At 43.3% G+C, this 27132-nt stretch overlaps 1 protein-coding gene across 2 annotated transcripts in view; it reads left to right on the forward strand.

Moving 5' to 3' along the window:
* The window catches only part of HS1BP3 (HCLS1 binding protein 3), a 53294-nt gene that overhangs the window by 12803 nt on the left and 13359 nt on the right, over positions 1 to 27132 (forward strand). For both annotated transcript variants that reach the window (XM_054974417.1, XM_054974412.1), the window contains exons 4-6: positions 2065 to 2266; positions 21959 to 22116; positions 23561 to 23696. In XM_054974417.1, coding sequence (XP_054830392.1) covers positions 2065 to 2266; positions 21959 to 22116; positions 23561 to 23696 — 496 coding nt within the window. The remainder of the gene's footprint in view (positions 1 to 2064; positions 2267 to 21958; positions 22117 to 23560; positions 23697 to 27132) is intronic.

Here is a 27132-nt window from a genome sequence, read left to right on the forward strand (position 1 = left end):
AGAATCCTTGAAACAAATTTTCATCTTCTTCCTTGGCATAGAGTGTCTAGCAGAATTTATTGTGTGAGTCGGATCAATTTCGGTGAGTTTGCCCATTACTAGTTCATGCCATTGGTTGTTGCCTGTGGGAGGCAGGAAATTCTCTGCGCTTGCCCCAGCAAACATAATGAATTCTAATAAATGCTATGCCCACGGGGGCAGGAAAATTACTGCAGAGATTCAAAGCAGTACTTTGAATCTAATATCTAGACTAGCTCTGAGTAGTTTTACTTAGAGATAATTGATTTTAGTATAAATTAAAAGTAAATGTATTCAGAATCAAAGTGCAAATTGTCTGTTGATTAATAAAGCCTTCATTTGCTGTCTTTTCAAGTTGGTTTATATCTATCCCTTTTTGTAGCTTTGCTCAATCCTGAGGTTAAATTGGACTCCAAAAACATTACTTTTTAAAAATGTAGCTTAAAGATGAGCAATTATCATACAGAATGAATAGCTTTGAAAACTTAATGTGTAATACCAGGGCCTTTTTTCTGGGAAAAGAGGTGGTGGAACTGAGGACCGCACAATGCCGTCACTTTGGGTCAGCTGGAACAAGGGGGGATTTTTTTAAAGTTTAAATCGCCCTCGGCGAAAATGGTCACATGGCCGGTGGGCCCGCCCCCTGATCTCCAGACAGAGGGGAGTTTCGATTGCCCTCCATGCCGCTCCAGCAGTGCGGAGGGCTATCTAAACTCTCCTCTGTCTGGAGATCAGGGGGTGGGGCCACCAGCCATGTGACCATTTTCAAGAGGTGCTGGAACTCTGTTGCACTACGTTCCCGCTGAAAAAAAGCCCTGCGTAATACTCTTTCCTTGTTTTCCTTTAAATCCTGTACTCAAGATGCTAGAAATCTGTAGCACTCTTTCTTATAAAGCACTTACAAGAAAAAAATCATTATCTTATACTGAAATCCTGTGCAGTTACTCCAGTCTATGGGCTCAGTCAATGGGCTGAGTAAGTCTGCTTAGGGTCTACTTCTACTTGAGTAAGTCTGCTTAGGATTTTTCTATTAGTTACTGATATATGTTCTGAGAAATGAGTGCTTAATGAAAAAAAAAATCAAAATTCTGCAACTAGTTAACCACATCTGTCCCATGAAGAATTGAATTCTGCAATTATTTGCAATTTAAGCAAATTTGCACATGCTAATTTTCTAATGATTTGTTCAAAATGTTAGTTACATGGAGTGCCGAAATGCTGTCTGGACTACAAGAAATCCTTTCAGCTTCCCCTCTACCCCACCCTGGTTATTAGGCCTTCTGGGACTTTGCTAGGCATTGCCTACCTAGTGGGTTAGAAACTTTTTTTGTTAAGAGTGAAAGCTGATATCCTAAAGAATGTGCTCTTCACATGATGAAGCCAAAGCACCATACATCTACAACATGATTATGGAATCACAGAATACGGTCAGCTGGTTCTCGATATAGTTAGATTACCGGTGCTGGATCTAAGCAGCTGTTTGTGGTAGTTATGCACAGCTTAAATGTCATGTGGTAATGCTTCTTGCCTCTAATCAAAAAGGACTGGATGTCTGAGTAGTAGCAGAATCTGAAGGCTCTAATCAAGGTTGGAATTCTTTGATAATGGCCATATGCGCTGCAGGCTTCATAACATTGCTTTCTTGGGAGACTTTTAAAACATTATTGTGCATGGACTGAAAAAAGCAAAGCCCCTCTGTGGCTAGGCAGAAAGATGATTGTCGGACTCTTTCAGTGAAATCCTAAGAAGAGTTACTTCAGTCTAAGCCTACAGATTTCACTGTCTGCCTGTCTCTCTAGTTAGCTAAGCCATGGTCATACATGACACTCTTTGAAATTCCACAGTAGAGTTGCTACAAATGAAAGGAATCTGCCTATTGGACTCTTAGCTACATGGCACAAAAACTTACTGTTTATTATATAAAAATAAATCTCCCTCTTTCTGTTTGCAGATCTGTCAGCAGTCAGTGAAATGAGCACACGCCAGTAACAGCAGTTGGCTGTTTGAACCAACTTGTTATTCATTCTTCCATGTGTGTTTTTACAGGAACCAGATCTGCTAGCCTGGTTGACTTCAAGGGTAAAAACCTTCCTGATAAGGAAGAGGAAGAAAGTGAAGCTTTTGATTTCTTCAGGGAGGAAGGAGTGCCTGATGTAGTTCCCCAGATCAAGTCACTGAAAGAGCAAGATGTTAAAAGTGCTAAAGAAGAGGAAGAGGATGATGATGGAGACCCTCTTGGTGTGATCAAGTATGACTCAGGTTTATTATACCATACCGTGTTGTGCCGTTAACTCAAACTTGGTTTATTCCTAAAAAAAGTAATGTTGATGTCTTAGGGCCAAACTACATGTTAAATTTAACACAGTGGCTGTGAGTTCTCCGTGGGAAATCAGTTCTTAAACACTGCAGGGGTGGGAGAAGAAGGAGTTCCAGCCTTCTCCCTTGCTGTGTTTTCCCGGTCTGAAATGGTGTTGTGGGGGTCTTATTTACCCAACTGGGCACCTTCATGTGTGCTTAAAAATAATAATCCAAATAAAAGCATCAACTTAGTTCCATTGCAACACAAAGCTGTGGCCTATTTTAACTGATTAGTGTGAAATTGAGATTTCAGCTTGCAGAGGATTGTCCTTTGGTACTTTCCTCCTTAACAGACCTAAGTCATGTTTTGCCCTGCACTGTGACAAGGGCAATACTGGGCAACAAGCCAGGGTACCTCTGGGCATCACTGTTCACATTAGTTCACATTAATGGTGACTCATTAAATCGACTTCAAACTATGATTTCAGAACTTGCCTTGATGCACCCTAATTTGCCAACATGGGTTACTCCACCATGTTTAAATGCTTAACCATAGATAGTCTAATGGAACCACAGTTTTGTGTGGCATCTGACCTGAGCTGTTGTCTCATTGGCTTGATTGCAAAACTGAAGATACTGGAAAGGTATTCTAGGGAAACGAGCATGATATCGTGGTTAGAGTGTCAGACTGAGACCTGGGAGACCCAGGTTCAAATCTCCAGTTGTCGTAGAAGCAGACTGGATGACCTTGGACTAGCCACACTGTCTGACCTACCTCACAGGATGGTTGTTGTGAGGGTAAAAGGGAGAAGGGGAGAACAAGGTTACGATCTTGTAAGCTGCTTTGGGGCTCCATTGGTGAGAAAAGCAGAGCATAAATAAATACGTACTGTCTTTTCTTTCTGTTTGTACAGAAGTGGTAATTTGTAGTTCAGGATTGCTCAAGGTAGTAGAGGAACTGTACTTCTTATGATCTGGCCTTCCTTCTGTCCAGTTATACGAAGAATATTGTTTTTAGACTCCAAGAGTATTCACTTTTCAAATGGGTAACAATACTGAGTTAAAATGACTTCTTACAAGCAATGAATTAGTAATGGATATGACTGAAAGATGTAAACCATAAAGACTTATTTTCAGAGGAGTAGTCTTATTGTATATTAAGGAATTATTCTAGAAGAGGCTGCCTTTTCCCTTAATTATTAGATTATTTTAAAAATTCTCTATTTAGCAAAGTCATATATTGCTCAAACGCTGAACTCTTCCTGTGTATATTTGAAAAACTAGGTTGCATTTTTATTAGATCATTATTTATGCTGAAAAGCTAAAGTATTGTTTTTTTCTGTGGCTGTAAGCTTATTCAAAAAGACTGCCCTTTTTTGGATAGGAAAATGATCTTTTGAATTGGACAACATGTTTCACTAGATATTCTACTAACACCAAATATAGGTAGCAAAGAATTCCAAGTGCCAAAGCAAACAGTAAGCGTTCCTTCTCGGTTTCTGGTGTATGTAATTAGATTAATTGCAGATCTTGGGCTAGGATCCAGAGGGCCACCAGAAGAGCTCCGTGTCTACAGAAGAGCCCATCGTTCCAAAATATCCCTTGCTTTGCTCTGTGTCACCCAACAGGCTACTCCTGAAATCTGGATCCTAGATCGTAATAACAATAAACAAACAAACAAACAAATCTGGATACACTTTGGGGATGTTCTCTGATGCAGTCAAAAACCTGGGGCCAGAAGAAAAATAAACAGAGGAGACATGCTTTACACACCTAGAAATCTCTTTGGATGCCTTCTCCTTCGAATATGCATTTCTATTCCAAACTCTTCATACAGAAGCAAGGGCTATATATTTTAATGGATTCTGTATAGCGGTCCATGACAGTCTAGTGAATATATTGCTGGCCATCACTGGGATCCAACCCCCCCCCCCCCAGCAATTTAAATAAGACTCATCCTCAAGCATCTCTCCATTGTGGCTCAGAACTTTGGACAGCTGATTGGAGAAAGAAGTAAGTGAAAAGCCTAAATTAATTGCTGCAAGAGATCAAGATTTAGTCATACGTTATGACTCATGTCCCTAGATGCATATCCCCCATCTGGCATGTCAACCCGTCTTGTTTTTGTCATTTCAAGAAACATTGCCCACATTCCGAGCATATCTTTGCAAGTCAAAAGGGCTAGAAGCATACTACCCCTCTCAGTGAAAACTGATATTCCCCTTGGAAACTAAATTGCGCACTCTATAGCACGTTTTTTCTTTGCTCTTTTGGAGGGGAAGAAGAAAGATCAAAAGGCCAGCCGTTGGTCTTCTAGTGCTGATGAGATATTTAAGGATGTAATGTTAAATACATTGACTTGAGAATAAGTTCCATTGGACTAAGTGAGATTTACTTCTGAGCAGGGCTTTTTTTCTGGGAAAAGAGGTGGTGGAACTCAGTGGGTTTCCCTCGGAGAAAATGGTCACATGGCTGGTGGCCCCACCCCCTGATCTCCAGACAGAGGGGAGTTTAGATTGCCTTCCGTGCCGCCGAGCGGGGCCACCAGCCATGTGACCATTTTCAAGAGGTTCCGGAACTCCATTCCACCATGTTCCAGCTGGAAAAAAGTCCTGCTTCTGAGTAAACAGATTTGATTGCACTGCTTACGTCCCAGAAGGAGAAGTAAGAAACTGTAAATACTGGAAACTGTGCATTTGTTTGGTTGCGAGGTAAGATTTCACCACGGGCATACAAGAGCTGATTCTTTGATTTCTGGAATTAAATGAGCAAACATCAGTAGTTGTTTATGCAGCAGGTAGTTTTCAGCTAAAAGAGATTGCTAAAATTCCAGGGGGATGAAATTACCAATTCCCTTTAAATACACAGCTAGCATTCACCCTATACTGAGATTTTAGAGCTCTGAAATAGATCCCAAGGCGGAAATCTACAGTTTCTTATACAGAAGCTGAATTCAGCCTCAGAAATGGAGCGACTCCCTTGCCTTTCAATCTCTCTCTCTCTTTTGCAGTTTTTAGCAGCACGTTTTTCATGCCAAAACCAGGCTTGCAACTAAACCCACAAAAAGGGTTGCGACTTATCCTGCCTATCTATCACCGTGTTGTCATATCCTGCCTTTTCTCCATGAAGCGCCATGCTTCAGGTTCCCAGGCGGTCTCGTCAGCCCCAGACGCAAGTCATTTCTCTAAGATTGCAATAGCACATGCCTTCAGGCCATGCTCTTCTTGTGACGTATAGTCTGCTGAAAGGAAAGGAGGAGCTGCGCCAAAGATTTTGAAGAAATGTAAGGCAGAAGCAATAAGGTGTAGTTAGAAGTTTAGCATAAACATTCCCTAATGCATTTTGAAATTCTTCTCATGTAAACACAACTCAGTCAAGTGAGAAGTCATGTGTGTGTGTTTGAAAATTGCCTTGAAAAGGAATTTCGAAAGACATTTGGAATATTTTTAATCGCACTTCGAGCTGCACCTTCTGTTTCTTTTCTTAAGCTAGTGTGGTTAGAGTGTTGGGCTAGTCTTTGTGACAGCTGGGTTCGTGACAGCGAGGATTGAATTCCCACTCTGGCATGAAAACTCACTGGGTAACCTTGGGCCAGTCACACCGTCTCAGACTGACTCACCTCACAAGTTAATTGTGAAGAAAAAAACAGAGAATGTTGTAAGCACTTTGTGCCCCCCTTGGATCCGGGTTTCCAAGAGTCTGGAGAGAGAAAAAATCCTGTGCCTTTAGTATAACACAATGTTATTCACCAGGTAAAGTTATTTGCTCTACCTCATAAAAAGTTTCAGCTACTCATTTCCACATGTTAAGCCTCCGTTCAAGGGACAAGACTTTTTTTCTCCAGGCCTGTTGGCAATGCTATACTAGAGAGAAAAGCTGGATATAAAAAATAAAAAGGCTGAGAGAAAGAAATGTTCCTTGTCTAATTTTACAAAACACTTCCCTATCTGATTGTGTGTGGGGTGTGTGTGTGGATTTTTATTTGTCATGGGCAACCAATTGAATGACTGTTTAGAAGCCTGGTGAAAACTGAAATCATCCAGATTTTCCAGGTAGCCACATGATAATTTTCAGTCTCAAAACACACACACACACACACACAGCAAAGCTAAACATCACTGACTAAATCTGCTTTACTGAACAGCTGGCATGACTGGATTTTATTTTTCTTCAGATATGTAGTTGCTTTGGTGGGGCTCTGGCCGCCTATTGTCCTTCTCCTGGACAGGGTCATCTGCATTTCTATGGCACAGGCTGGCTGTGAGCCCTTTCTCCACATAACTCCTGCTAATCAGCAGAATCCCTTATGGCCTCTGTGGCTGCACAAAGAGTACTTACCCCAAAATTATCTTGTGAGGCTGGAAATGTTGGCATTAATCCTGGGGTGTGTGTCAGGCAGTTCGCTACAAACCACAGGGAGGTTTCAGATTGCATGACATCTGCCTTGACCATCTCTCTTTAACCTGACTTTGTTCTCCTCTGCCCTCATTCCTATTTCATACAAATTGATTCTGCGCATGTCCCCTTTCTAAGGGAAGGACTAGGGGGACGTGCGTGTTTCCTGTCTTTCTTCTATGGCAGGGGTCCCCAACTTTTTTGAGCCTGTGGGCACCTTTAGACTTCTGACACAAAGTGGCAGGCACAACCACAAAATGGTTGCCACAGGAGGTGGGTCCTACCACAAAATGGCTGCCACAGAAGGCACAGCAACACACAGTGGAATTAGGTTTGCCTGGTCCCTCTATCCTCCCACTGGGAGGGTTGGGGACCCAACACTTACCTTGTGCTGGCAGTGTATTGACCTTCGCATGCAAAGCATGCGTGCGCTCTGGAGCAGGCATGATAGCGTCACTTCCAGAAGTGACATCACTTCTGGCCATGAGAGCACTCCCGCACTCCTTATGGGGCCAGTTTGTCCCCAAATGAAGCATGGGAACGCTCCTGCAGCCGGCTTGATGACGCCACTTCCAGAAGTAATGTTGCTGTGCCGGTTGGGAGTGTGTACAGCACGCATTCCTGAGGTGCCTGCCAACCTCCAGGAGTTTGCCACCTCCCGCCGATCGCTGGGCGATCGGCAGACAAGGGGGCTAATCCTTTATAGTTTCCCCACCACTGGTAGGTACCTGAGAACCCTAAGTGGAAGCCTAAATGCAGGGGACAATCATGCTAATTCTTTAAAAAATACACTGGGGAAAAGGAGTGAGAGAGAAAAAAACCAACCCTGTGGTAGCATTGGCCACTGAAGCAATGCTATTTTAATCTGCATAGCCAATTGAATCTGCAGTGGCCAATCAAAAGCCCTGCTGGGCAGGTGCCCCATCTGGCCCCACCCACTTTCTAAAACTCATAGGTACCACGTGAGTTTCTCTTTTCCATATGAGGTCTCTATATGGGGTCTATATGAGGGTCTATATATGGGGCTCTATATGGGGTCTATATGAGACCTCTGTATGGGGTCTCTTTTCTATATGAGGAATTCCTTGAAGCTAAGAACTTCAAGCTAAGGAGACCTGATTGCTTGGCTGATTTGTTATGCTCTTGGAAATGTCACTTCCACAATACTATGATAGCTGTTGCAAGCATTATAGATGATGGGGGCAATGCTTTTCAAAAATCCCAATAAACTATTAGTAGCAAAAAGAGTTCTGAAACTACTTCTCTAAAGCATTAAGTGTGTAAACTAGCCAGAGTTGAGAAACTTATTTCTGTTGATGTGGATATGATATGTATTTGTTATTTTAAAATTAGGTTATAGAGAATTGTTTAGAGTGATTTGTCTTACTGAGTAATCAGTCGGCTACTTTAAACAATAAGAGGGATGTAAACCATTTTAAACTGGGAGCACATTAAGCATGTGCTGAATTTCTTTTGCCTAGATTGCATCCTAAAACAATCTTTTCAGGGTGAAATATGTTGTCTTGTGTGATGTTATCTATTGACAGAGAGAGAGAGAGGGAGACGGAGACATATATAAGTTGAAGCATGCAACTTGCATAGCCATCTGTCCAAATACACAGCTGCGAACTCTTTGGGGTTTGCATTTGACAATTGTTGAGTCCAGAAAGCATGTTTAGACATTGCAGTGAGGAAATGACGCAAATGTTTGTACGGCTTCCAATCCCAGCTGCTTCTCAGAGTTGCAACTTTCAAACAGCAGCTTTTCGCAGCCTGTGTTCAAATGGCCCCTAAAACATGTCAGTATACTGGCAACTCAGAACCATATAACAAGTTATTATTATTGCTGTTTGGAAAAAGTTATTGTCAACAGAGTGATGTAGAGCAACTTCCATTCATTTAAGATTGGATTCTGCAGGGTATCTTATCTTCTGTATTAATTTAAATTAGTACTTTAAGAATCTTCTTAAATGGGAGGATATTTTTTTGTATACTTAGCAAGCGTTTTACAGGGCAGTCCTAAGCAGAGTTACACCCTTCTAAGCCCATTGACTTCAGTGGACTTTTATGTCTGCTTAAGATTGCTGTGTTAGGGTGTATTATGGTCTAGACCACTTAATGCCATGAACAATAAACAATCCTTGTTCCCAATAGTTTGTTCGAAAAGGAAGCAGAGAATGTGGTCGCAGGTGGTAGGAACAGCAAGGGAACACATTTGAGCACTCTCTCAAAAACGTTGTTACTAGCTGGAGAAAGATACCTAAAAATCTGTTGTTATATGTGCATGGATTTTTCGTATTTATTTGGCACATTTGTAATCACACATTTCATTTTATTCTCAGAACAACTCTGTGAGGCAGGTTAGGCTGACTGGCCCAAGACCACCCAGTCAATGTTATGACTAGAGAGGATTTGAATCTCGTCAGTCCTAGTCTAACCACTAGACCAAACGCTTCCTTTCTTTAAATATCCTGCTGTTTTTCCCAATGGGGACCCAAGACAACATACAGCAATGTTCTCCCCTCCCTTTTATCCTCAAAGCAACAGCCCTGTGAGGTAGGTTTGGCTGAGTGCGTGTGACTGGCCCAAAGGTCACTCACTAAGCTTTCATGGAAGAATGAGGATACTAACCTAGGATCTCCCATATCCTAGTATAACACTCTAACCACTGCACTAACAGTGAAATACTAAGCAGAGTTCTTAGGCTAGAAGAACTCTGCTTAGAATTTCACTGTAACTGTACATTTTGTAACAGGCACAGTGTGGAGCCAGGCACAATGCCAATATGATTAGATAAAGACAGTCTGAGGGCCAAGCTACAAGTGACGCCTGACACAGGTTGGACACTTGTCAGCTTCCCTCAAGTTTTGATGGGAAATGTAGGCATCCTAGTCTCGCAGCTTGGCTCTCCAACTGCTGTCCAATGGACTTTTCAACTGTCACTTGTCCAACATTCCGCCAAGCTGCCTACATTTCCCATCAAAACTTGAGGGAAGCTGACAAGTGTCCAACCTGTGTCAGGTGTCACTTGTAGCTTGGCTCTGACAGCCAAGCTACAAGTGACAAATGACACTTGCCTGGCAAGTGAACAGACTCACACGTATTCCTCCCTGTTCACTTGCGCTCCACTTGCACCCCACTTGATCAAGTGGAGCACAAGTGCGTGGCGAGTGAACAGGGAGGAATACACGCGAGTCTGTTCACTTGCCAGGCAAGTGTCATTCGTCACTGGTAGCTTGGCTCTCAGTGAACACCTTTGCAAAAAGGTGGGGGTGTTTTCTCTGGACTGAGATGGTGACTGTATAGAAAGCTGCTAAGGAGTAAAGGTACGAAGTGCATTCTGTCACAGCAGAAATGTGGCACTTCCTGCATGTGGGGCAGGCCTGTGGCTTGGTGATAGAACCGCTGCTTTGCATGCAGAAGGTTCCAAGTTAAATCCGCAGCATCTCCAGCTAAAAGGATCGGATGGTAGGTGATGAGGAAGTCCTGACCAAGTCCATATCCTGAGTCTGAGGTGATGATGCGAGCCTTGATCGACAGATGGTCCGATTCAGTATAAGGCAGCTTCACGTGCTTATGTGTGAACCAAACCTTAGATTGTAGCACACCCACGATGAAGACCTGCCCTATGAAATTACATTTGTATATTTGCCCTTAACATCTAGATTTCTTCATGCAGAGACCGTGTGGTAGGGACTCATTCATGTGAGTCCTCATCTGCAGTCTGAAGCAGTACAATCCGGATACACAGTTTGTGAGAACTAGGCCCAAACATCCTGAAGTTACAGGAGGTGGCAGTACAGCCAAATACGGTCCAAGGATTTCTTCATACTACAGCTGAACCAACTGGGCGGATTGAAACATCTTTTGTTTTAAGGGCTTTATAATAATAGGACGACTCAGCCCCTCAATTAGAATTCAGAATGAGCATTACCTCATCGATCGGCCCAAAGCCTTCACCCCGTGGAACAGGAAGTGTTGAATCGCTTGATTCACAGAGCCGTTTTGTTGACAATAGCAAACGTTAATGGGGGTGAATTTCGGTTGCCTGTTTTTCCGAGCCTTTAATGTGTTTAAGTGAATAATTGGCTTGGTTGCTGAAAAGGCTTATTCATGGCAGTGAAAGTGTATGTAGGTTAACAGAAGCCTGATCTTGAACGTTCACGCTCAGCGCGCTGATAGTATTAGGAAATAAACTTAGCAAGTCTGAGCATCTGGTATTTGAAGCTAGAGTTCCTGTCCTCTTGGCCTTTCCTGTTTGTGAGTGCCCTGCAAACAAGGTCTTGGGTGTGAGTTTGCTTCCCTACCCTACTCACCTGGAGGCATTTGTTACAAGAGGAGAGTGGCTATTTACAGACCTGTTCGAAGTTACCTATTGTGACACAGGAAGGATTTGTGTGCCTTCCAGATGTGAGTCAGACGCAGATGTTCAGGAGGGCTCCCGTGTATAAACAGCATCAAGCGGGAAGTGGTCCTTACGTCTTTTTCCTTAGTAGCAAAACATTTTTCAGTGTGTGCTTCCAAACCGTTTTAGAGTAAACTGAAACTTAAAAAGAAAATTGCCGGAAGTATTTCTCTAGAACCTCCGTCCAGGGTCTGAGCTGTAAATCCTCTCAGACTGGCGGGGCAGCCCCAAAATGTATTATTGTGGCCTTGCTGCGTAAATACTGTGGGATACAGAGTTCCGTTTCCACGGATAGAAGGCACCTCTGCGGGCGGAATGGAACTTCCCTTCTTCCCTCATCTCATTGCAGCTTACGCATCTGCCCTGAAATGCTTCTCCCAGGAAACAGGAGATGGTTGGCAAATAGGGACTCTGCAGCGGGAGGGAGAAATCAGCAGAAATTGCCGCTTCTTCCATCAATGGACAATTTAGCCTGGATCTACCTCAATTAATGAGCTTGGTGTCAGATCTGGAGTGATTCCGCACACGTTGGATAATGCACTTCCAATCCTCTTTATAGATCATTTGGAACAGATTTTTGTGTGTGCGGAACAAAAAATCCACCTCAAATGATTGATAAAGTGCATTGAAAGTGCATTATCCAACGTGTGCAGAATCAGCCCCGGTATGAGTCAGGGCCTTTTTCTAATTTTAATGTTCTTCACTGGGTGCAAACTGTTAGAAGATAGTCCTCAATCGCTCTGTTGAGATTTCGGCGAAGGTGACCCTTCTGAGCTCCTAGTACTATGCATGTGTATGAAGAAACAGCAGTTCTGAAATATGAAGGAAGACATAGAAGCAGACATGGGCAGCTATCAGTTTGCTGAAGCACTGTGGCACGTAGGTCTCACTGTCTGGTGTTTTGATGCTTCTCTGTACGAATGCTTCTTTAATGTGTGCTCCGTTTTATTTTTGCATATGAAAAATGCTATAAATCTCCAGTGTTTTCTCCTCTGCAAAGGGGATGAAGTGTCCTTGCAACTTTGCATCACTCAGAAGGTGTTCATAGCAATATCCTAGAACTCTTCTCATTTGGCACAGCCCTTTCCAGGTGATGCTTGTGGGGGAAGCACAAAAGATAGTGCTAAAGTCTCAAGGGCTCCAAAATATGTTGTCCTTAGCGAGATGGGTTGGGATTGCTGATTTTCTCTTTGTTGATTTTGTTTATTAAAAGATTTCTACCCAACCCTACCAAACAGCGCCAGGTGGCTTTCAGTGCATAAAATAAAACCCACCTTGTAAAAATACACACACACCTAAACTAAATTAACAACCTTAATTATACATGTCAGCAGAATGTACCCGCAGAAATACAGCTCTTGGAAACCGATTCAAATCACATCCCCCTGCAAAAGGCCCTCCCAAATAATCCTGGCTTGCCCACTTTCCAGGAAGCTGGGACTTTCTGGAAGCGCATTTCAGACGGAGACCGAAACAATGGAAAAATCTCTTGGGAAAAGAGCAGCAGAGCAAGCCCATTGCAGCAGGAGCACTGTGAGAAGGAATTATTGGGCTGAATGGAGCTGGTTAAATGTTCCAGTGCTGCAGAGAGGGAATGCATGAACTTGGACTAATTTCTCTTTTTTCTAAAGAGAAAAGACTCCAGAGCATTTACCAAAAAAGAATGTGGGCTGTCTGATTCTAATTTCCTGGACCCACCGCATTATTTATTAGATATCTTGTGCAATATGATTGTGTTGTTTTTTTTAAAAAAGAAACAATTGTAATCCATATTGAGTCTCAGTGAGAGTGGTGGGCTATAAATAAAGTAAATAAAATAATTTTTAACCAGTTCCTTTCTGTTAACCACATTGACAGTGCAATCCTAAGCATTACACATACCGTTTGATCCTAAGCATGTTTAATCAAAAGTAATTCCTGCTGAATTGAGTGGTTATGTTTAGGATTGCAGCCTGCATAGAATCTGTTTGTCTTTTTTCCATTTTCTTAGTGATCTCCTATGAGAAGAATCCCCTAATAACTCCAGCACCTAGCAGCCTCTGTGCATTTAATTGAATTTTAATAAGAGTATTCCGCTTTCCATCATTTTTCCTACTGCCAGGCTAAAATAGCAACAACAGTCTATCTCATCTGAGAAGATTTAAGAGAAAAATATTGGCTTATATCCTACCGCTCTGCTCAGATAAGTGTGACACTTTCCTCCAGGCTTCCTTTTGAGAAAGAGTTTCTCTTCCCCTCTCTTTCTCTGGAAGAAGGCCTTTTTCCATTGGTGGCTAAGTGGAGTGGTAGGATACATTGTCTTTTCCTTTTTCACAGACAGACAAACACACACCGCGTGCCGAGATGTTTGTAAAACAAAATTCATCTCAGTTTTGGCAAGAGGGTTCGCTATTCCAAAAAGAAAAGGGAAAAACAATTGGTCTGGGCTATTGCAACTCTCTTGTGAGCTTAGCAGATCTTTGGATCTTGGCTGTTACTTTTATTAAGCAAATCATGTTTTTATCAACTAACTTCAGAAGAAGTCTTAGAGTCTGTATAGACGAGACATCTTACACGAGGATGCCCTAGTGAAGAGAGATGCAGTGTTAGCCGGGAAACGGGAGACAGCAGAAGGCTTCGTCACTTTCACCTCTCTACAAAGAGCTGGGAGATCACTCCTAGGAGGGTTTGTTTATTTCTTCTTTGTCTCCTCCTACCAGGAGGGGAAGAGAAGGGGGAAGAGGAAATTAACAAACCCTCCAAGGAGCGATCTCCCGGCTCTTTGTAGAGAGGTGAAATGACGAACCCTTCTGCTCTGTCGCCTACCGTTCCTGGCTAACATTGCGTCTCTCTTCACTCGAGCATCCTCGTGTAAGATGTCTCGTCTATAGAGGCTCTTAATCCATTTACTGAAGAGGTCTACTTCATCCCTTCTTTGACAACACTAGACTAGGTGGACCAACATCTGAGTTGGCTTAAAACAGCTTCATGTGTATATTGGCATATTTATCTAAGAGATCCAGTTTTCAACATTCCGTTGTGTGATTGGGCACTTGAACCAAGTTGTGAGCTAGGAGTCAACAGAATCAGCAACCTTGCCCACATGTTGTTTGGTACCCTTTAATGGTATCCCAAAACCTACCGCCCGAGACCTGGTGCTACATGGTGCCTAATACTAGGGATAGTCCTGATTTTAAGTTTCACTTGGAAGCAAGATTGCTTTATTTCTTTACAACTTACTTTCAGGTAGGGGCATTTAAAGCTGCAGCCCAGGTTGGTCTTGGTTGGCATATTTTCGTCTAAATATATCTTTCCAGACCACTGGCTATTACTCTATTTAGACTGGATGCTCATTTGAAGATAGCCAAGTGGTTTTCATAAGTCCTTAAGTGGCTCAGAGACTTCTGCTGCTAATGCTTCATGTGTTTGCTGTATATCAGTGCTGGGCAACCCATTTTTTGGCCCAAGAAACTAAAATCCCCTACAACTGAGCAACTGTCCTCATTATAGGAGATAGAATTCATGGGCATAGTTACACACATGGTTTGTCACAGCGGAAACAAGCCTTGGAGAGCCTTGGGTGTTTCAAGGTTCCTCTCATGCCCATCCCCTTTTTGCATGTGGTTTGATAATGAAAGACCTCTGCTTTGGTGAAGAAACCATGGGCTGGATCCTGTGGTTCTGTTTTGCTAGTAGTGGGACTGCTTTCTAGCTCGAGAAGACTTCTCCTGATGCCAGAGTCTCATGTTTCAGATCGAAAGAAGATTCCTCGAGCTGGACGGATGTACCACCACTAACAAAATGGATATACCATATTCTGTACATCAATAAACCGTACTTGGTGGCAGGGCTCTGCAACCTACATCTCTAGAGCCAAATGTGGACCAGTATGGAACCAAAAAGGCTCTTAAGAAAAAAATTAAACATTTAATTGTTTTTTTGAAGAGCCTTTTTAATGAAGGGGTAGGCAAGATGCTAGAATACCTGATATGTGATGTGGATGTCAGGCAAAGATTTTTATGGGATTAAAGGGCTTCTTAGAGATGCTTTATGGAAAGGGAAATGGTAGAGGTGAATACTTGCCAGTAATCCAACTATGAACCATGCACAGGTTTGTGATAGTGCATTAAAACAATTGTGCCATGTATATTAATGGCTTATTGAGAGATGTTGTGTGTACCACTTCCTAATAAAAGATTTGCAACCACCAGTGTTTGGGCTGCAGAAACTAAACAGATTATTAATCAACATGTCAGCTCTCCATAAGGTGAAGCTGTACACTTCGGTTATGCAGATGGGCTTTCTTATACAAGCTCTTTTGTTGATCTGCTCTGATTTTGGCATGATGTGGCTCTTTCATTATAAAAGGTTGACCTCCCTGCTCTATGGTTTGTTCTACAAACCACGACTCTTAACTGCAATTTGGTCTTGGTTTGTACAGAATACAACAGGATTGACCCGGTAATGATCCTGGGATACGGGAACCCGAGCTTTGTTTTCAGTCCACCGGCTCAAAGGTGTCGAAGTGAAGTTGCCAGACCTATCCTAAGAGAACTTCAGGGAAGTTACGAACCATGCTAATAATAAATGGAACGGCTGAGTGAAGCGTGGAGGCTGAGAATGCTTTTGGCTGTTCCCATGGGAGAGCTCTTTTTGATGATGTCATGCTGCTGGGTACAGTCCGTGGCATTTTTAAGGATTCCTCTTGTCCTGCTTTTTCGACTCCTCAACTTAATCCCTTCTTCCTGCAGTTTGAGTAAGCACTCACCCCTATTTGGAGCAGGAACCTCAAGGCTTTAAGGATTAGCACAATGTGCTAAATGTGTACATTTTATGTCGCTGCTGGTTACTCTTACCGTGGTGGGGGAGGGAGGTGAGGGCAGGCAGTTTCTAAATACAGATACGTGGGAATGGTGTTTCCTTGATTTGTCCTGACCGTAGAGAATCTGCATTTCTGGTAAGCAGCAGTGTTTGGTCCTAAATGGTCTCTGTGGAAGGGACAGTAGGAAGAGCCATGGATACAAATAACCCCCCTTCTGCTTTTGCCCGCATGTAAAGAATGTGGTTAATCATTAATCTGAGTGTCCGGAGTTGTTCTTTTGGAATAGTGAGCCATGTATTCCAGAAAGCCCAAAATTAAGTAAGCACACCGGAAAAATTACTAGACTCGGCAGAGGAATGTTAACAAACCCTTTCATGGCATTTAGCTGTCAACATTTTTCAAATGTTTAGCGAGTGTTAATGCTTATGTCCGTGTGCGTCCTCCTTCATCTGTTTTTTTTCCGCCTGCACAGCACATCTCTTTAGCATCAGAATCTGGAGGAGGAACTTTATATAACAAATCACGAGCCACGAGTCATCCCAGTAAGCAAGGGGATGTGTAATCGTTACATTTCAAGAAGTTCTCTGGCAATTATGTTCAAGGTCAGAATAGACAGAAGTGAAGTTTCACCTGTCGCAGTCCTTGAAGGTGATGTAACTCAAGACAGAGACTGTTTCCACACAGCGATGGAGCTCTAACTGCTGCTGTGAATGCAGAGGCATTCGCAACAGCAACATTTTCCACATGGCAGGTTTCCATGCATTTTCCCAGCCCCAGGCACCCGTGGCCACCATTTCCTTCCCCCGCCAGGTCATCCAGGGGCTTTTTCAGGGGAGTTTCTTTAATCAGCAATTGACATATCGCTATATCATCTGGATGCCCTGACCTGGATAGCCCAGGCAAGACTGATCCCGTCAGATCATGGAAGCTAAGCAGGGTCAGCCTTGGATGGGAGACTGCCAACAAAGACCAGGGTTGAAGAGGCAGGCAACGGCAAACCACTTCTGTTATTTTCTTGCCATGAAAACCCCACAGGGGGGAGGGGGTCACCTTAAGTCAGCTGTGACTTGACGGCACTCGCCGCAACCACATCATATGGATATGTTGGTTACTGATTAAGAAGACCCCCCCACACTGACTTCTGGCATGAGGGGAAATGTGGCTGTGGGGAACTGGGGCAGGGAAATGCACAAGTGTGGGTGGGTCCTGTCTGCACAACATCTACCCCAGTTTTGCTGCAGTCTTTCCAAAACCAACGCAGCGAAGTTAGGAAAGATAACATCAAAGCCAGATAAACTCTGGAAGGTACACAAACGCTCCGCGATGCTATGTTGAAACGGGGTGGGATGGAACCCACTTCACATTCACAGCTAAACAACAACAACAACATTCGATTTATATACTGCCCTTCAGAACAACTTAATGCCCACTCAGAGCGGTTAACAAAATATGTCATTATCCCCACAACAAAACACCCTGTGAGGTGGACGGGGCTGAGAGAGCTCTGAGAGAGCAGTGTCTGGCCCAAGATCACCCAGCTGGCTTCAAGTGGAGGAGTGGGGAATCAAACCTGGCTCTCCAGATTAGAGTCCCGCGCTCTTAACCACTACACCAAACCAGACCAAATAATGACAACCTCCACCTGGAACTTCTTTTTTTTTTTTTTTTCATAACTACAAAACACTACACCAGACTATCACAAGGAAAGGGGAGAGGGAAGGGACAAAGGGAGGTGGAAAAAGAAAAGGGGGGGGGGAATGAACTACAAACACTAAACACTACACTTCAATGTTTCCCTTCATACTGTCATAATACAAAAATAGCTCCATAGAATAATGATGGAGTGGTTAATCATACAGAGAATAAACATTTCAAATTCTGATTAAACTTTCCTCCCCCTTCTAGGTCCCGGACGCAGTTCTCTCTGTGCAACTGCTGTTGCGATGCTCTCCTCCTCCTCCCCCCCCTCCGGCTCCTCCTTTTCTTCGTTCTTGGTGCAGCAGAGTTCTGGGTTTTTATTCTCAAAATCCTTTAGTTGATCTTCTGATAATATCTTATAGGCCTGATCTTTATATCTGAACCATATTCCTTCCGGGAATAACCATTTGTACTTTATTCCATGGTCCCTCAGAAGAGCTGCAAACTTTTTATATTTAAAACGCCGTTTCCGGACTAGAAATGGAACGTCCTTCAAAATCTTGACTTTCAAACCCATAAAGTCCAAATCCGCATTGTATGAGTTATATAGGATGGTGTCCCGAATCTTTTTAGATGAAAAGTCAATAATGATCTCACGAGGCAACTGTCGCTTTGTTGCATATTTTGAAGAAGCCCGACGGACCTCCAAAATGGCGCTTTTAACCTCTTCTTTAGTCGTCCTCGCGGGTGTCGCCAGTAGTTCCGAGACCAAATCCCACAGATCCTCATTTTCCTCCTCTTTCACGTTTTGGAGACGCAAAATTGTCTGCGTTCGTTCCACCTGTAGCCCGATCAGCTGGTTCTCCACCAACTTCAGCTCCTTTTTTGTAGCCTTCACAAGTGACGCACTTTCCAGAGCAGACTTTTCTGCCCCCCCCCGCTGCTGCCTTAATGGTTTTCACCTCGCTTTCAATTAAGCCCACCCTTTGATCAGTTTCGTTCAGCTTGTCAACAAAGGGTTTTATAGCTTCCACCACCGCCCTGCGCACCAACTCTTCGAGCGACTCCCCCTTCTGCAAGGTAGCCGAGATTGACTTACCGAGAGCGGGACTTTGCTTCTTTGCTGCCATTTTGGGGGGGGGGGGCGCCAACAAAATTCTGGAACTCAACGAAGGGGAAGAGCGAGTCTTCTTCAGATCAACCTCTCCTTCACAAACGCTTGTAGAACAGAAGGGATTCGCTTGTTTACAGGCTTCCGCCTGTTTCTTTTACTTGCCGTTTCTCGTTGCCCGGCGGCACTCGAGGCGCCGCGCACATCTGCCGGCCTCCATAGGGACAAACGGGCAATTCCCCCCCCCGCATTGATTTCGGGGAGTTCTTCCCGCCGCGTCCCGGACCCTGGCTCCCTCCCTGGGAGTCCTGGGGGCTAATCCTTGCGGATCAGCCGCCCGGTCAGGGTGCCCGGTCGTTTCCTCCCGGACCAGCCGAGAGGAGCGTCCGGCATGGCTGAGAAAACGAAACCGAATCCCTCCACCTGGAACTTCTGACAGTGAACCCAACCAGAAGAGAGATTGTCAATTCATTTTTGAGGCTCTTTAAATTTGATTCCATGGAAAGCTTGTGATAATCTGCTATTATTTGGAAAAGATGAGGCAGTGGTAGAAAAGCCTTGCGCAATACCTGCTTTAAGCCTTCCAGATAACATCTCCCCCCCCCCAACATTCCTCTTGCCTCACAAGGTGAAGAGAAGGCTCTCCTCATTTTTGCTTTGATTGGCACCTAGGCTGCCATTTGCTTATGTATCCAGATGCGCTTAGTGGGACATTAAAACAGCCCTGGAAGAACCAGAGCTGTGGTCCCTGAAATGCTCCCCCAGGGCAGTGCCCCCCCCAGTAACTTTTAAGTTAAAAGGCCAGCCTGTCCCCCGTATGTATCAGTGGAAATCCATTACAGCAGAATTCTGAGGAGTGCATTGCTTACCTGAAATGTGCCACAACCAATGAAAGTTGCAGGTTGACCAAACAAATGTTTATAATAAGCTTTTGTTTACTTCATATGGCCTGACCTGGATAGCCCAGGCTAGCCCAATCTCATCAGATTTCGGAAGCTAACATGGGTTGATCGTGGTGAGTACATGGATGGGAGACCACCGAGGAAGGTCTAGGGTCACACACAGAGACAGGCAATGGCAAATCACCTCTGAAGTCTCTTGCCTTGCAAACCCTATGGGGTTGCCGTAAAATAAATGAAATAATAAAAAATACAATTTGTGTGCCAAAATTATTGGAAGATGCCTAGAAAGAATTCTCGCTGGTGGCTACTTCATAAGAAATAAAATAGCTTTCACCAGGAGACCTCCCAACGCCTAATCCTGGAAATTTTTGTAAGGCCATCTTTTGGGGGGTCACGTTAATGGAGTTTAGCAGGTTTTGCTTGGGTTTTATTTTACTAAGAGTACTAAGACTGTTTTATATCTAGGAATTACATGTTTTAAATTTCTGCTGTCCATCTTGAGCTTTCAGGATAGGACTAGTGAAGAACTGAAATGAATGACATGTTCGTGAAATGAGTTCTTATTAGAAACCCACAATGAAAGAGGCTCAGCTTTTGAAGATGGACATCTAAATTTAGGGGCAGTTTTTTCCAGAATGATTCCAACGTGTTGTCTCAAGAATCTCTAAAAACCCTTGAATATGGGACACTTTCTCTTCCCATCAGATCAGCCTTGGGCAAACATATTAAGAAGTTTATATGGAAATATGGAGCAAGTCTTTTTTTGGTTTCAGTTGCTAAGAGATCAAAAAGCAACAGAAACATGATTGTCACCGGGGTTATGTTTTTTGTAATTCATAGGAATCTTGATTTCAGAGCATTTGAACTCTCACATCTCTAGCAGGAATTCTAACCGTATTAACAGAACTGTTAAATATGGATTGAATTTTCTTGGACTCTTGCTGGCCCTATTGCTTACTTCGGTTTTATTTTTAGTACAGTTGCTACAAACATTGTACCTGTGGTTAAGTTCTTTATTTGTGCTCGCAACATATTAAATTGCTTTCTCTGTCGCAGTGGAATGTGCATGGGTGACTGATCGTTTCAGTTATAGGCCACTTCTGACCTTGCCTGAGTGCAAGTGTGGTGGGATTTGGAACCAGGTCATATGACAAGCCCTGCATCTCAATAGTTCTGGGACTGCCACTGCTGTGATGGCTTTTGAATGGACTTTAGTGGACCGCTACTCTCTTGAAAAGCCATTCGCTGCTAAAGATATTACATTTAATTATCCCACTCTTTCTCTAAGGATTTAAAGGTGATGTGCATGGTTTTCCTTGCCTTCGTTTGTTTTCTTTCCTTCCTTCCAATGGGAACCCAAAGTGGCTTTCATTGTTCTCCCTCTATTTTATCCTCACAACAATCCTGTGAGGTAGGTTAGGCTGTCACCCAGCAAGCTTCCATGGCAGAGTGGGGATTTGAACCTGTGCCTCCCAGATGCTAGTCTGACACTCTACCCACTACCCCACACTGCTTGTTCCAGGGGCTACCCCATTAGAATGGAAGTGGCCCGACTATGGTTATGCCTCTGATGACATCACTCGCATTCTATTTTACTTTTAATTTGTAAAGATGGCTGGAGTGGAGTTGAGGGGGGAGAGGCGAGAAGCATTTTCCATGCAATGCATAATTAACTTGTGCAGTTTACTGTTACAAGCTATAGTGATGGACATTCGTTTAGATGGCTTTAAAAGGGGACTAGACAAATTCAGGGAAGGTAGTGGTATCAGTGGCTATTTGATGACGGTGGAGTCAGACCTGAGATACTGTACTGTAAACACCAGTTGATCCTGAGGGCAAAACAACAGAAGAGGAATCTTTTGTCATGATTCTTTAATTGTGGTTAGCAGGATGTTGGTCTAGATGGAAGATGGACTCTTGATCTTATTCAGCAGTGCTTTTTTTATTGACCATTGCATTCTCCCCCCACCCCATTCTCCAAGGACCTTAGACGACATATCTGATTTTCCCTAGTTTCACAATTGACCTTTACCGTATTTAGCGGAATGTGTATATTTGAAGGGGAAACTTAAATACTATGGTGAACAGGTTACATTTGATAAGTCCACCAGGGCCGATTCCAGATGACTAACCTTAAGGCGCTTCATGCCGCCCTCTTCCAGATTGCGACGGGGAAAATGCGAAATATCACGTTTCCTCGTGTGAGTTTTGCGCGACGATGACGCGCAAAACTCGCGCGAGGAAACGAGATATTTCGCATTTTCCCCGTCGCGTTCCGGAAGAGGGCGGCATGAAGCGCCTTAAGGTTAGTCATCTGGAATCGGCCCAGGTTTTCTTGACAACATTAGTAATATCTGTTGGATGTTCTCTTTTGTCTTTTCAACCTTCAGATCTAAAAAGACCAAGAAGCCCTTGCCTTCTCCTGTCAGAGAAAACAAGTCCAAGTTAACAATTTTTGATGAAGAATTGGATCCGGATGATGAACTCTTCGGCTCCGCTAAAGATTTTCCATTCACTGACAGCAAGAGGATAATGTCAGCCAAAGAAAGTAAATGTATTTATATTCGGTTTCACAATGCAGTTTGTCTGCTCCCCAAGTAAGTGTAGAAGTTTCACATGGCATATAAAACTCATGCTTGTTTAGAAAATGTGTATCCTTCCTTTCTGTTATAAAAATATAACACTTAAGATAGCTTACAAAGATTAAAAACGTAAAACAAAACACTAAAAGTAAAAAATAGCAGGCCAGTAACAGCAGAGCCTCATAAAGCAACACTAAAAATACCAAAAGAAGAGAGTTAAAGCAGCAGACAATAAAAAGATTGTGAAAGTAGCTTCAGCAGAAAATCGAACAGATTCACCTTGGTTGTGATAATAGGATGTTAGGCCTGATTATGAGTCATCTACTCATTTGGATTTGGGTTCAAAGGGTTGGGTTAAGTTGAAAGCAAGGATAATGGCCTACCAGCAGGGGTTTTTTTCAGCAGGAACGCGGTGGAATGGAGTTCCGGAACCTCTTGAAAATGGTCACATGGCTGGTGGCCCCGCCCCCTGATCTCCAGACAGAGGGGAGTTGAGATTGCCCTCCGCACCACTGATCCAGAGATCAGGGGGCGAGGCCACCAGCCATGTAACCATTTTCTCCAAGGGCAACCCACTGAGTTCCACCACCTCTTTTCCCAGAAAAAAAGCCCTGCCTACCAGTATGTAAGGGCTCTTGCTTATCTCTGTTGCCACTCCTACAGAAGTGACTATGTTAAGTTCTCAATGCTGTTCCCAGTACGTTTACTAAGTGGCATTCTTGAAGTTCACAGGCTCCTAAGAAGGGAATATGAGCATATGGCTAAAATAATCTGCAAGGATAAGATTGCTTATTTGACCAGTTGTGGCTTCCCTGTTCATATGCATACAGCAATGACATAGGAGTCTCTTGCCCTGATCTGCATGTGGGTTGACTGAAATTTCCTACACAGAAGTGACTTCTGTGTGGGTAAATCTTAATATGTAAAGCAGCTGTGTATGATTGTCTTGGAAACACCTTTAGAATGATCGGACCAACTGCAGATCGGATTAACCTGGTTGGGTTAATTGCCCAACTCTTGCTTACTAGCGTCTGTATTCTAATTGCTGAAATCTTGTTGAGGGTACTGCGTAGCTTAAACAATCAGAGACACTCAAGACCCTCAAACTGTAGTGATATATCTGCATTGTGATGCAAATAGATTACACACACTGCTTTAATTCTGTCCTTTTAAAGATGGGATTGTACAGGATCTGGATTATAGCATGGATTTGGAGGTGTAGTTGTTTCCCCATCTTGCAGATTTCTCTTATTCTAGCGTGTGGTGGGATTTGGAACTGGGTCATATGACAAGCCCTACGTGTCAATAGTTCTAGGACCACCATTGCTGTAAACCTCCCCCAACATACAGTCCAAATTTGTTGTATGCTGTTCAAATCTCATTGAAGTTATCTTTTTGCTCAATTATTAGATCTGAAATTATTTGAAGATCTGGACCTTGGCGGAACTGTAATGCTTGGCGACTCACTACTGTTGCCACCAGCTTGTGAGAGCAGAGAACATGCCGTAGCCTCTAGCCTTGAAGAGGACACCAGCGAACTGTTGAGGTATTAATCTCTAAAGTATTGTCGAAGGCTTTCACGGCCAGAGAACATTAGTTGTTGTAGATTTTCCGGGCTGTATGGCCATGGTCTTGGCATTGTAGTTCCTGACATTTCGCCAGCAGCTGCAACTGGCATCTTCAGAGGTGTAGCACCAGAAAATCTACAACAACTAAAATCCCCAAAGTGATCGCTCATCCTTTTAGAGCTTCATAGCCTCATTCAAAAATACTCTTGAGATAAATCTCCCTCGTACATTGTTGTCCCACATTTCCTCTCTTAAGGCAGTGTACATGATTCTCCCTTTCCCGTTTTCTCCTCACAACAATCCTCTAGTTAGGCTGAGAGAGTGTTACTAGACCAAGATTAGCCAGTAGCAGAAGTGGGATTTGAACCTGTGTCTACCAGATTCTAGTCAGGCACTTAAACTGCTATACCACATTGTGTCTGAAATACAAACTAAATAGCTCCGTTGGTTATTCTGGGTGGAACTACATGTTACATGTAGTTTGGTGACTGTTTTCTTTTCCAAGACTGTCTTCTTTTCATGTGGAAAGAACAGGCTTTGCAAACCTTTGTTCCGTTGTTGTAATTGGCAATGGTTGATAGAGGGAAAGGGAATCAGTAAGGCGCAGGATGGAACAGAACTGTCTGTCAGTTACATTTTCCATTTTTATCTCACATTCCTCCAAGGAGTTCAGGGTGGGATATGTGGTTCTCTCACCTCCCATTTTATCCTCCCCACACCCCAATGAAAAGACTTGGTTCCCAGGAGGAGCAGCAGCCTTTACTAAATGCCTGTGATAAAGCCCTTTCTTTTAATTGTTTTCTCACCCGAAGATTTCTAATAACTAGACACTGCTGCCTCCTAGCATATTTCAGTTTTTGAGGTCCAGTACTCTCACATTTCCTTAACGGAATGCAAGTATTTACATTTAAGAAGTGTGATGCTTTTCTAAAATTTTAATAACTAGCTCCTATTGCAGGGGGTGGAGGTAACAACTCTCCTCGGTGTAAGGTCTTTTAACACATGCGGTTCTACAACGACTGTTATTTAAGCAAAATGGATTTGTATTGATGTGCTTCATCAGGGACACCTGCCTAAACTTATCCAGAGGTGAATGTAAATTCCATGCCATCTCTCCTTACACTTTAGCAGCATGTAGGGTTTTCTAAGACACAATATCAGCTTGGTGTGACTTGATTTTATTGGCGTGGGGCAGTTGGGAAGGAACACACACAGTTTCTCTTTTTTTTTCTTTTGTCTATATCAACCCGCTAATTTGCTCATGTGAGCAGAACACAATTTTATGAAGCATTTGACTTTTCTTAATTAGTGGACTGAACTTGTACTTCTCTCGTAGGAATACACTTCCAAGATACTCCATTCTTCCTGCTCGGTCAAGTAAAAGAGGCCCCCCCCCGAGGTCTGCCACCCATGTTTTCCTGGAGCTTGGTGTGTGATGAATAGCTAGTCGCTTGCCCGATCAGGAAGAAGAATGAGGGTCATTCTCTGTGCTAGATTGCCACTGAGATGACGTCAGCAGCTGGCAGAATAGTGGGGAAGAAGGGACTCGGTATCACTGCTTTTAGCTTCATTGTGCTGTATACTGTCCTTTCACAAAGGCTATCCTGCACACACTTGACTTGCCTCTGAGTAAACATATGTAGACTCCAGTTACGATGAATGCAAGAGATATTGGCATTTGTGATGATGGTGAAGCAATAGAAAGGTACCCAGACAAGAGATGACAATAAACGGAAAGCACAGGAAATAATGGGAGGGGGGACGGGGGAATATAATAATAATAGATAAAGTGCCTACTCAGAGAAATGAACAAAATCAGTGTTATTATTATCCCCACAATACAGCTGGGGTTGGGAGATGTGGCTGACCCGAGGCCACCTGCTGAGCTCATGGCAGTAGAGGGATTTGAACCAGCAGAGTACTGATTTTCAGCCCAACCACTAAATAAAAGAACAAATCAGCTGTCACTTGCATTAGGAAAAACCCTGTGCAAGAGCGCCGCCGCCACTGCGCCCCAGCCTAAGAGCATCCCCCCGCCACTTTCCAGGCTCCTCGAGTCCCTCGCACTTGGGAACGGCGGCGGCCGGGTGAGAGGAGCTCTCCTCCTCCCCCCTCCTCCTCTGAGCGACGGGAAGGAGAAATGCCTACATTTCCCGTCAAACCTTGAGGCAATTCAACCCAGGTTGAATTGAGGGAACTCGTCTCGTCTGTTTCGGCTCTTAGAAGTGAAGCTGAGGGGCTTCTGCTCCTGTTAATGTTTTAAGGAAACAAATATGATCTTGTGAGCCACATCTTTGTGTGCTGATATTGGTTAGGAACAGCTGTGCCATCTATCCAGTTCAGTGAAAGATGACTGTCTTGAAATACTGCATCCAGTGAATTGGCAATCTCTGATCCCTCGGGTCCCCACTTCAGGTATCACCTCTGCCACAAACTCATTTGGATGTAACTTAAAATGTAATTTGCAGAATCTTGTCCACTGGTCAACCCACCAAATGAAAAATTGCCATAGTTATTGTCTTTAACTGTAGTGTTTGACTGTAGTGCGCGTTTTCCAGGTCTAGAAGGCAATAGTGGTTATGTGGTGTTTTAAATGACTGACTTGTTACAGTCTGTCAGTTTACTTTTTAGTAAGCTACTCTAGGGCTGATTCTGCACATGTTGGATAATGCACTTCCAATCCTCTTTATAGATCATTTGGAACGGATTTTTTCATGTGCGGAACAAAAAATCCACCTCAAACGATTGATAAAGTGCATTGAAAGTGCATTATCCAATGTGTGCGGAATCAGCCATGGTCTTGTTTTAGGAGAAAAGCTGGATAGGAGTATTAAAAAAAAAAACTAAATAGTCATGCATAACTATACACAATGGGAACTAGATTGAGACCAGTATGTTTAAAAGCATAAAGCTTTCATTCACCATCATTCTTACTGCTGCACTAAGTTCTTTTCAAAATGTGTCCAAATATGTAAGTCCTCAGAATTATGAGACACAGCCACATAATCTTGGTTATTAAAGAAGGGAATAGGTCACATTTCCCCTCCAAGAGATTCCTGCCAACTGTGATCCAGTGAAACAGTTGTACTTATAGACTTTACTGCTGGTGGAACTGGAGATCTGCTGTGCAGGAATTTGGGGAGGGACAAACACTTTCAGAAGACAGAATAGACTGATTTGGATAAAGGTACATTCTTTAAAAGTTCATGATAATTCAGATTCTTTAGACTGGTCAATTCAGATCTTTGTTTTCATCTTAAAATGCCTTAGATTAAGGGTTGTTCCCAGTGGTCTATCTGAGTGTGTGTGTGTGTTATATGCCATCAAGTCGCCTCTGACCTAGGGCAGCCCTATGAATGAAAGACCTCCAAAACAGCCTATCATTAACAGACTTACTCAGATACTGCAAACTGG

Source organism: Eublepharis macularius, chromosome 1, assembly GCF_028583425.1.
Source record: "Eublepharis macularius isolate TG4126 chromosome 1, MPM_Emac_v1.0, whole genome shotgun sequence".
NCBI classification, from domain to species: Eukaryota; Metazoa; Chordata; class Lepidosauria; order Squamata; family Eublepharidae; genus Eublepharis; species Eublepharis macularius.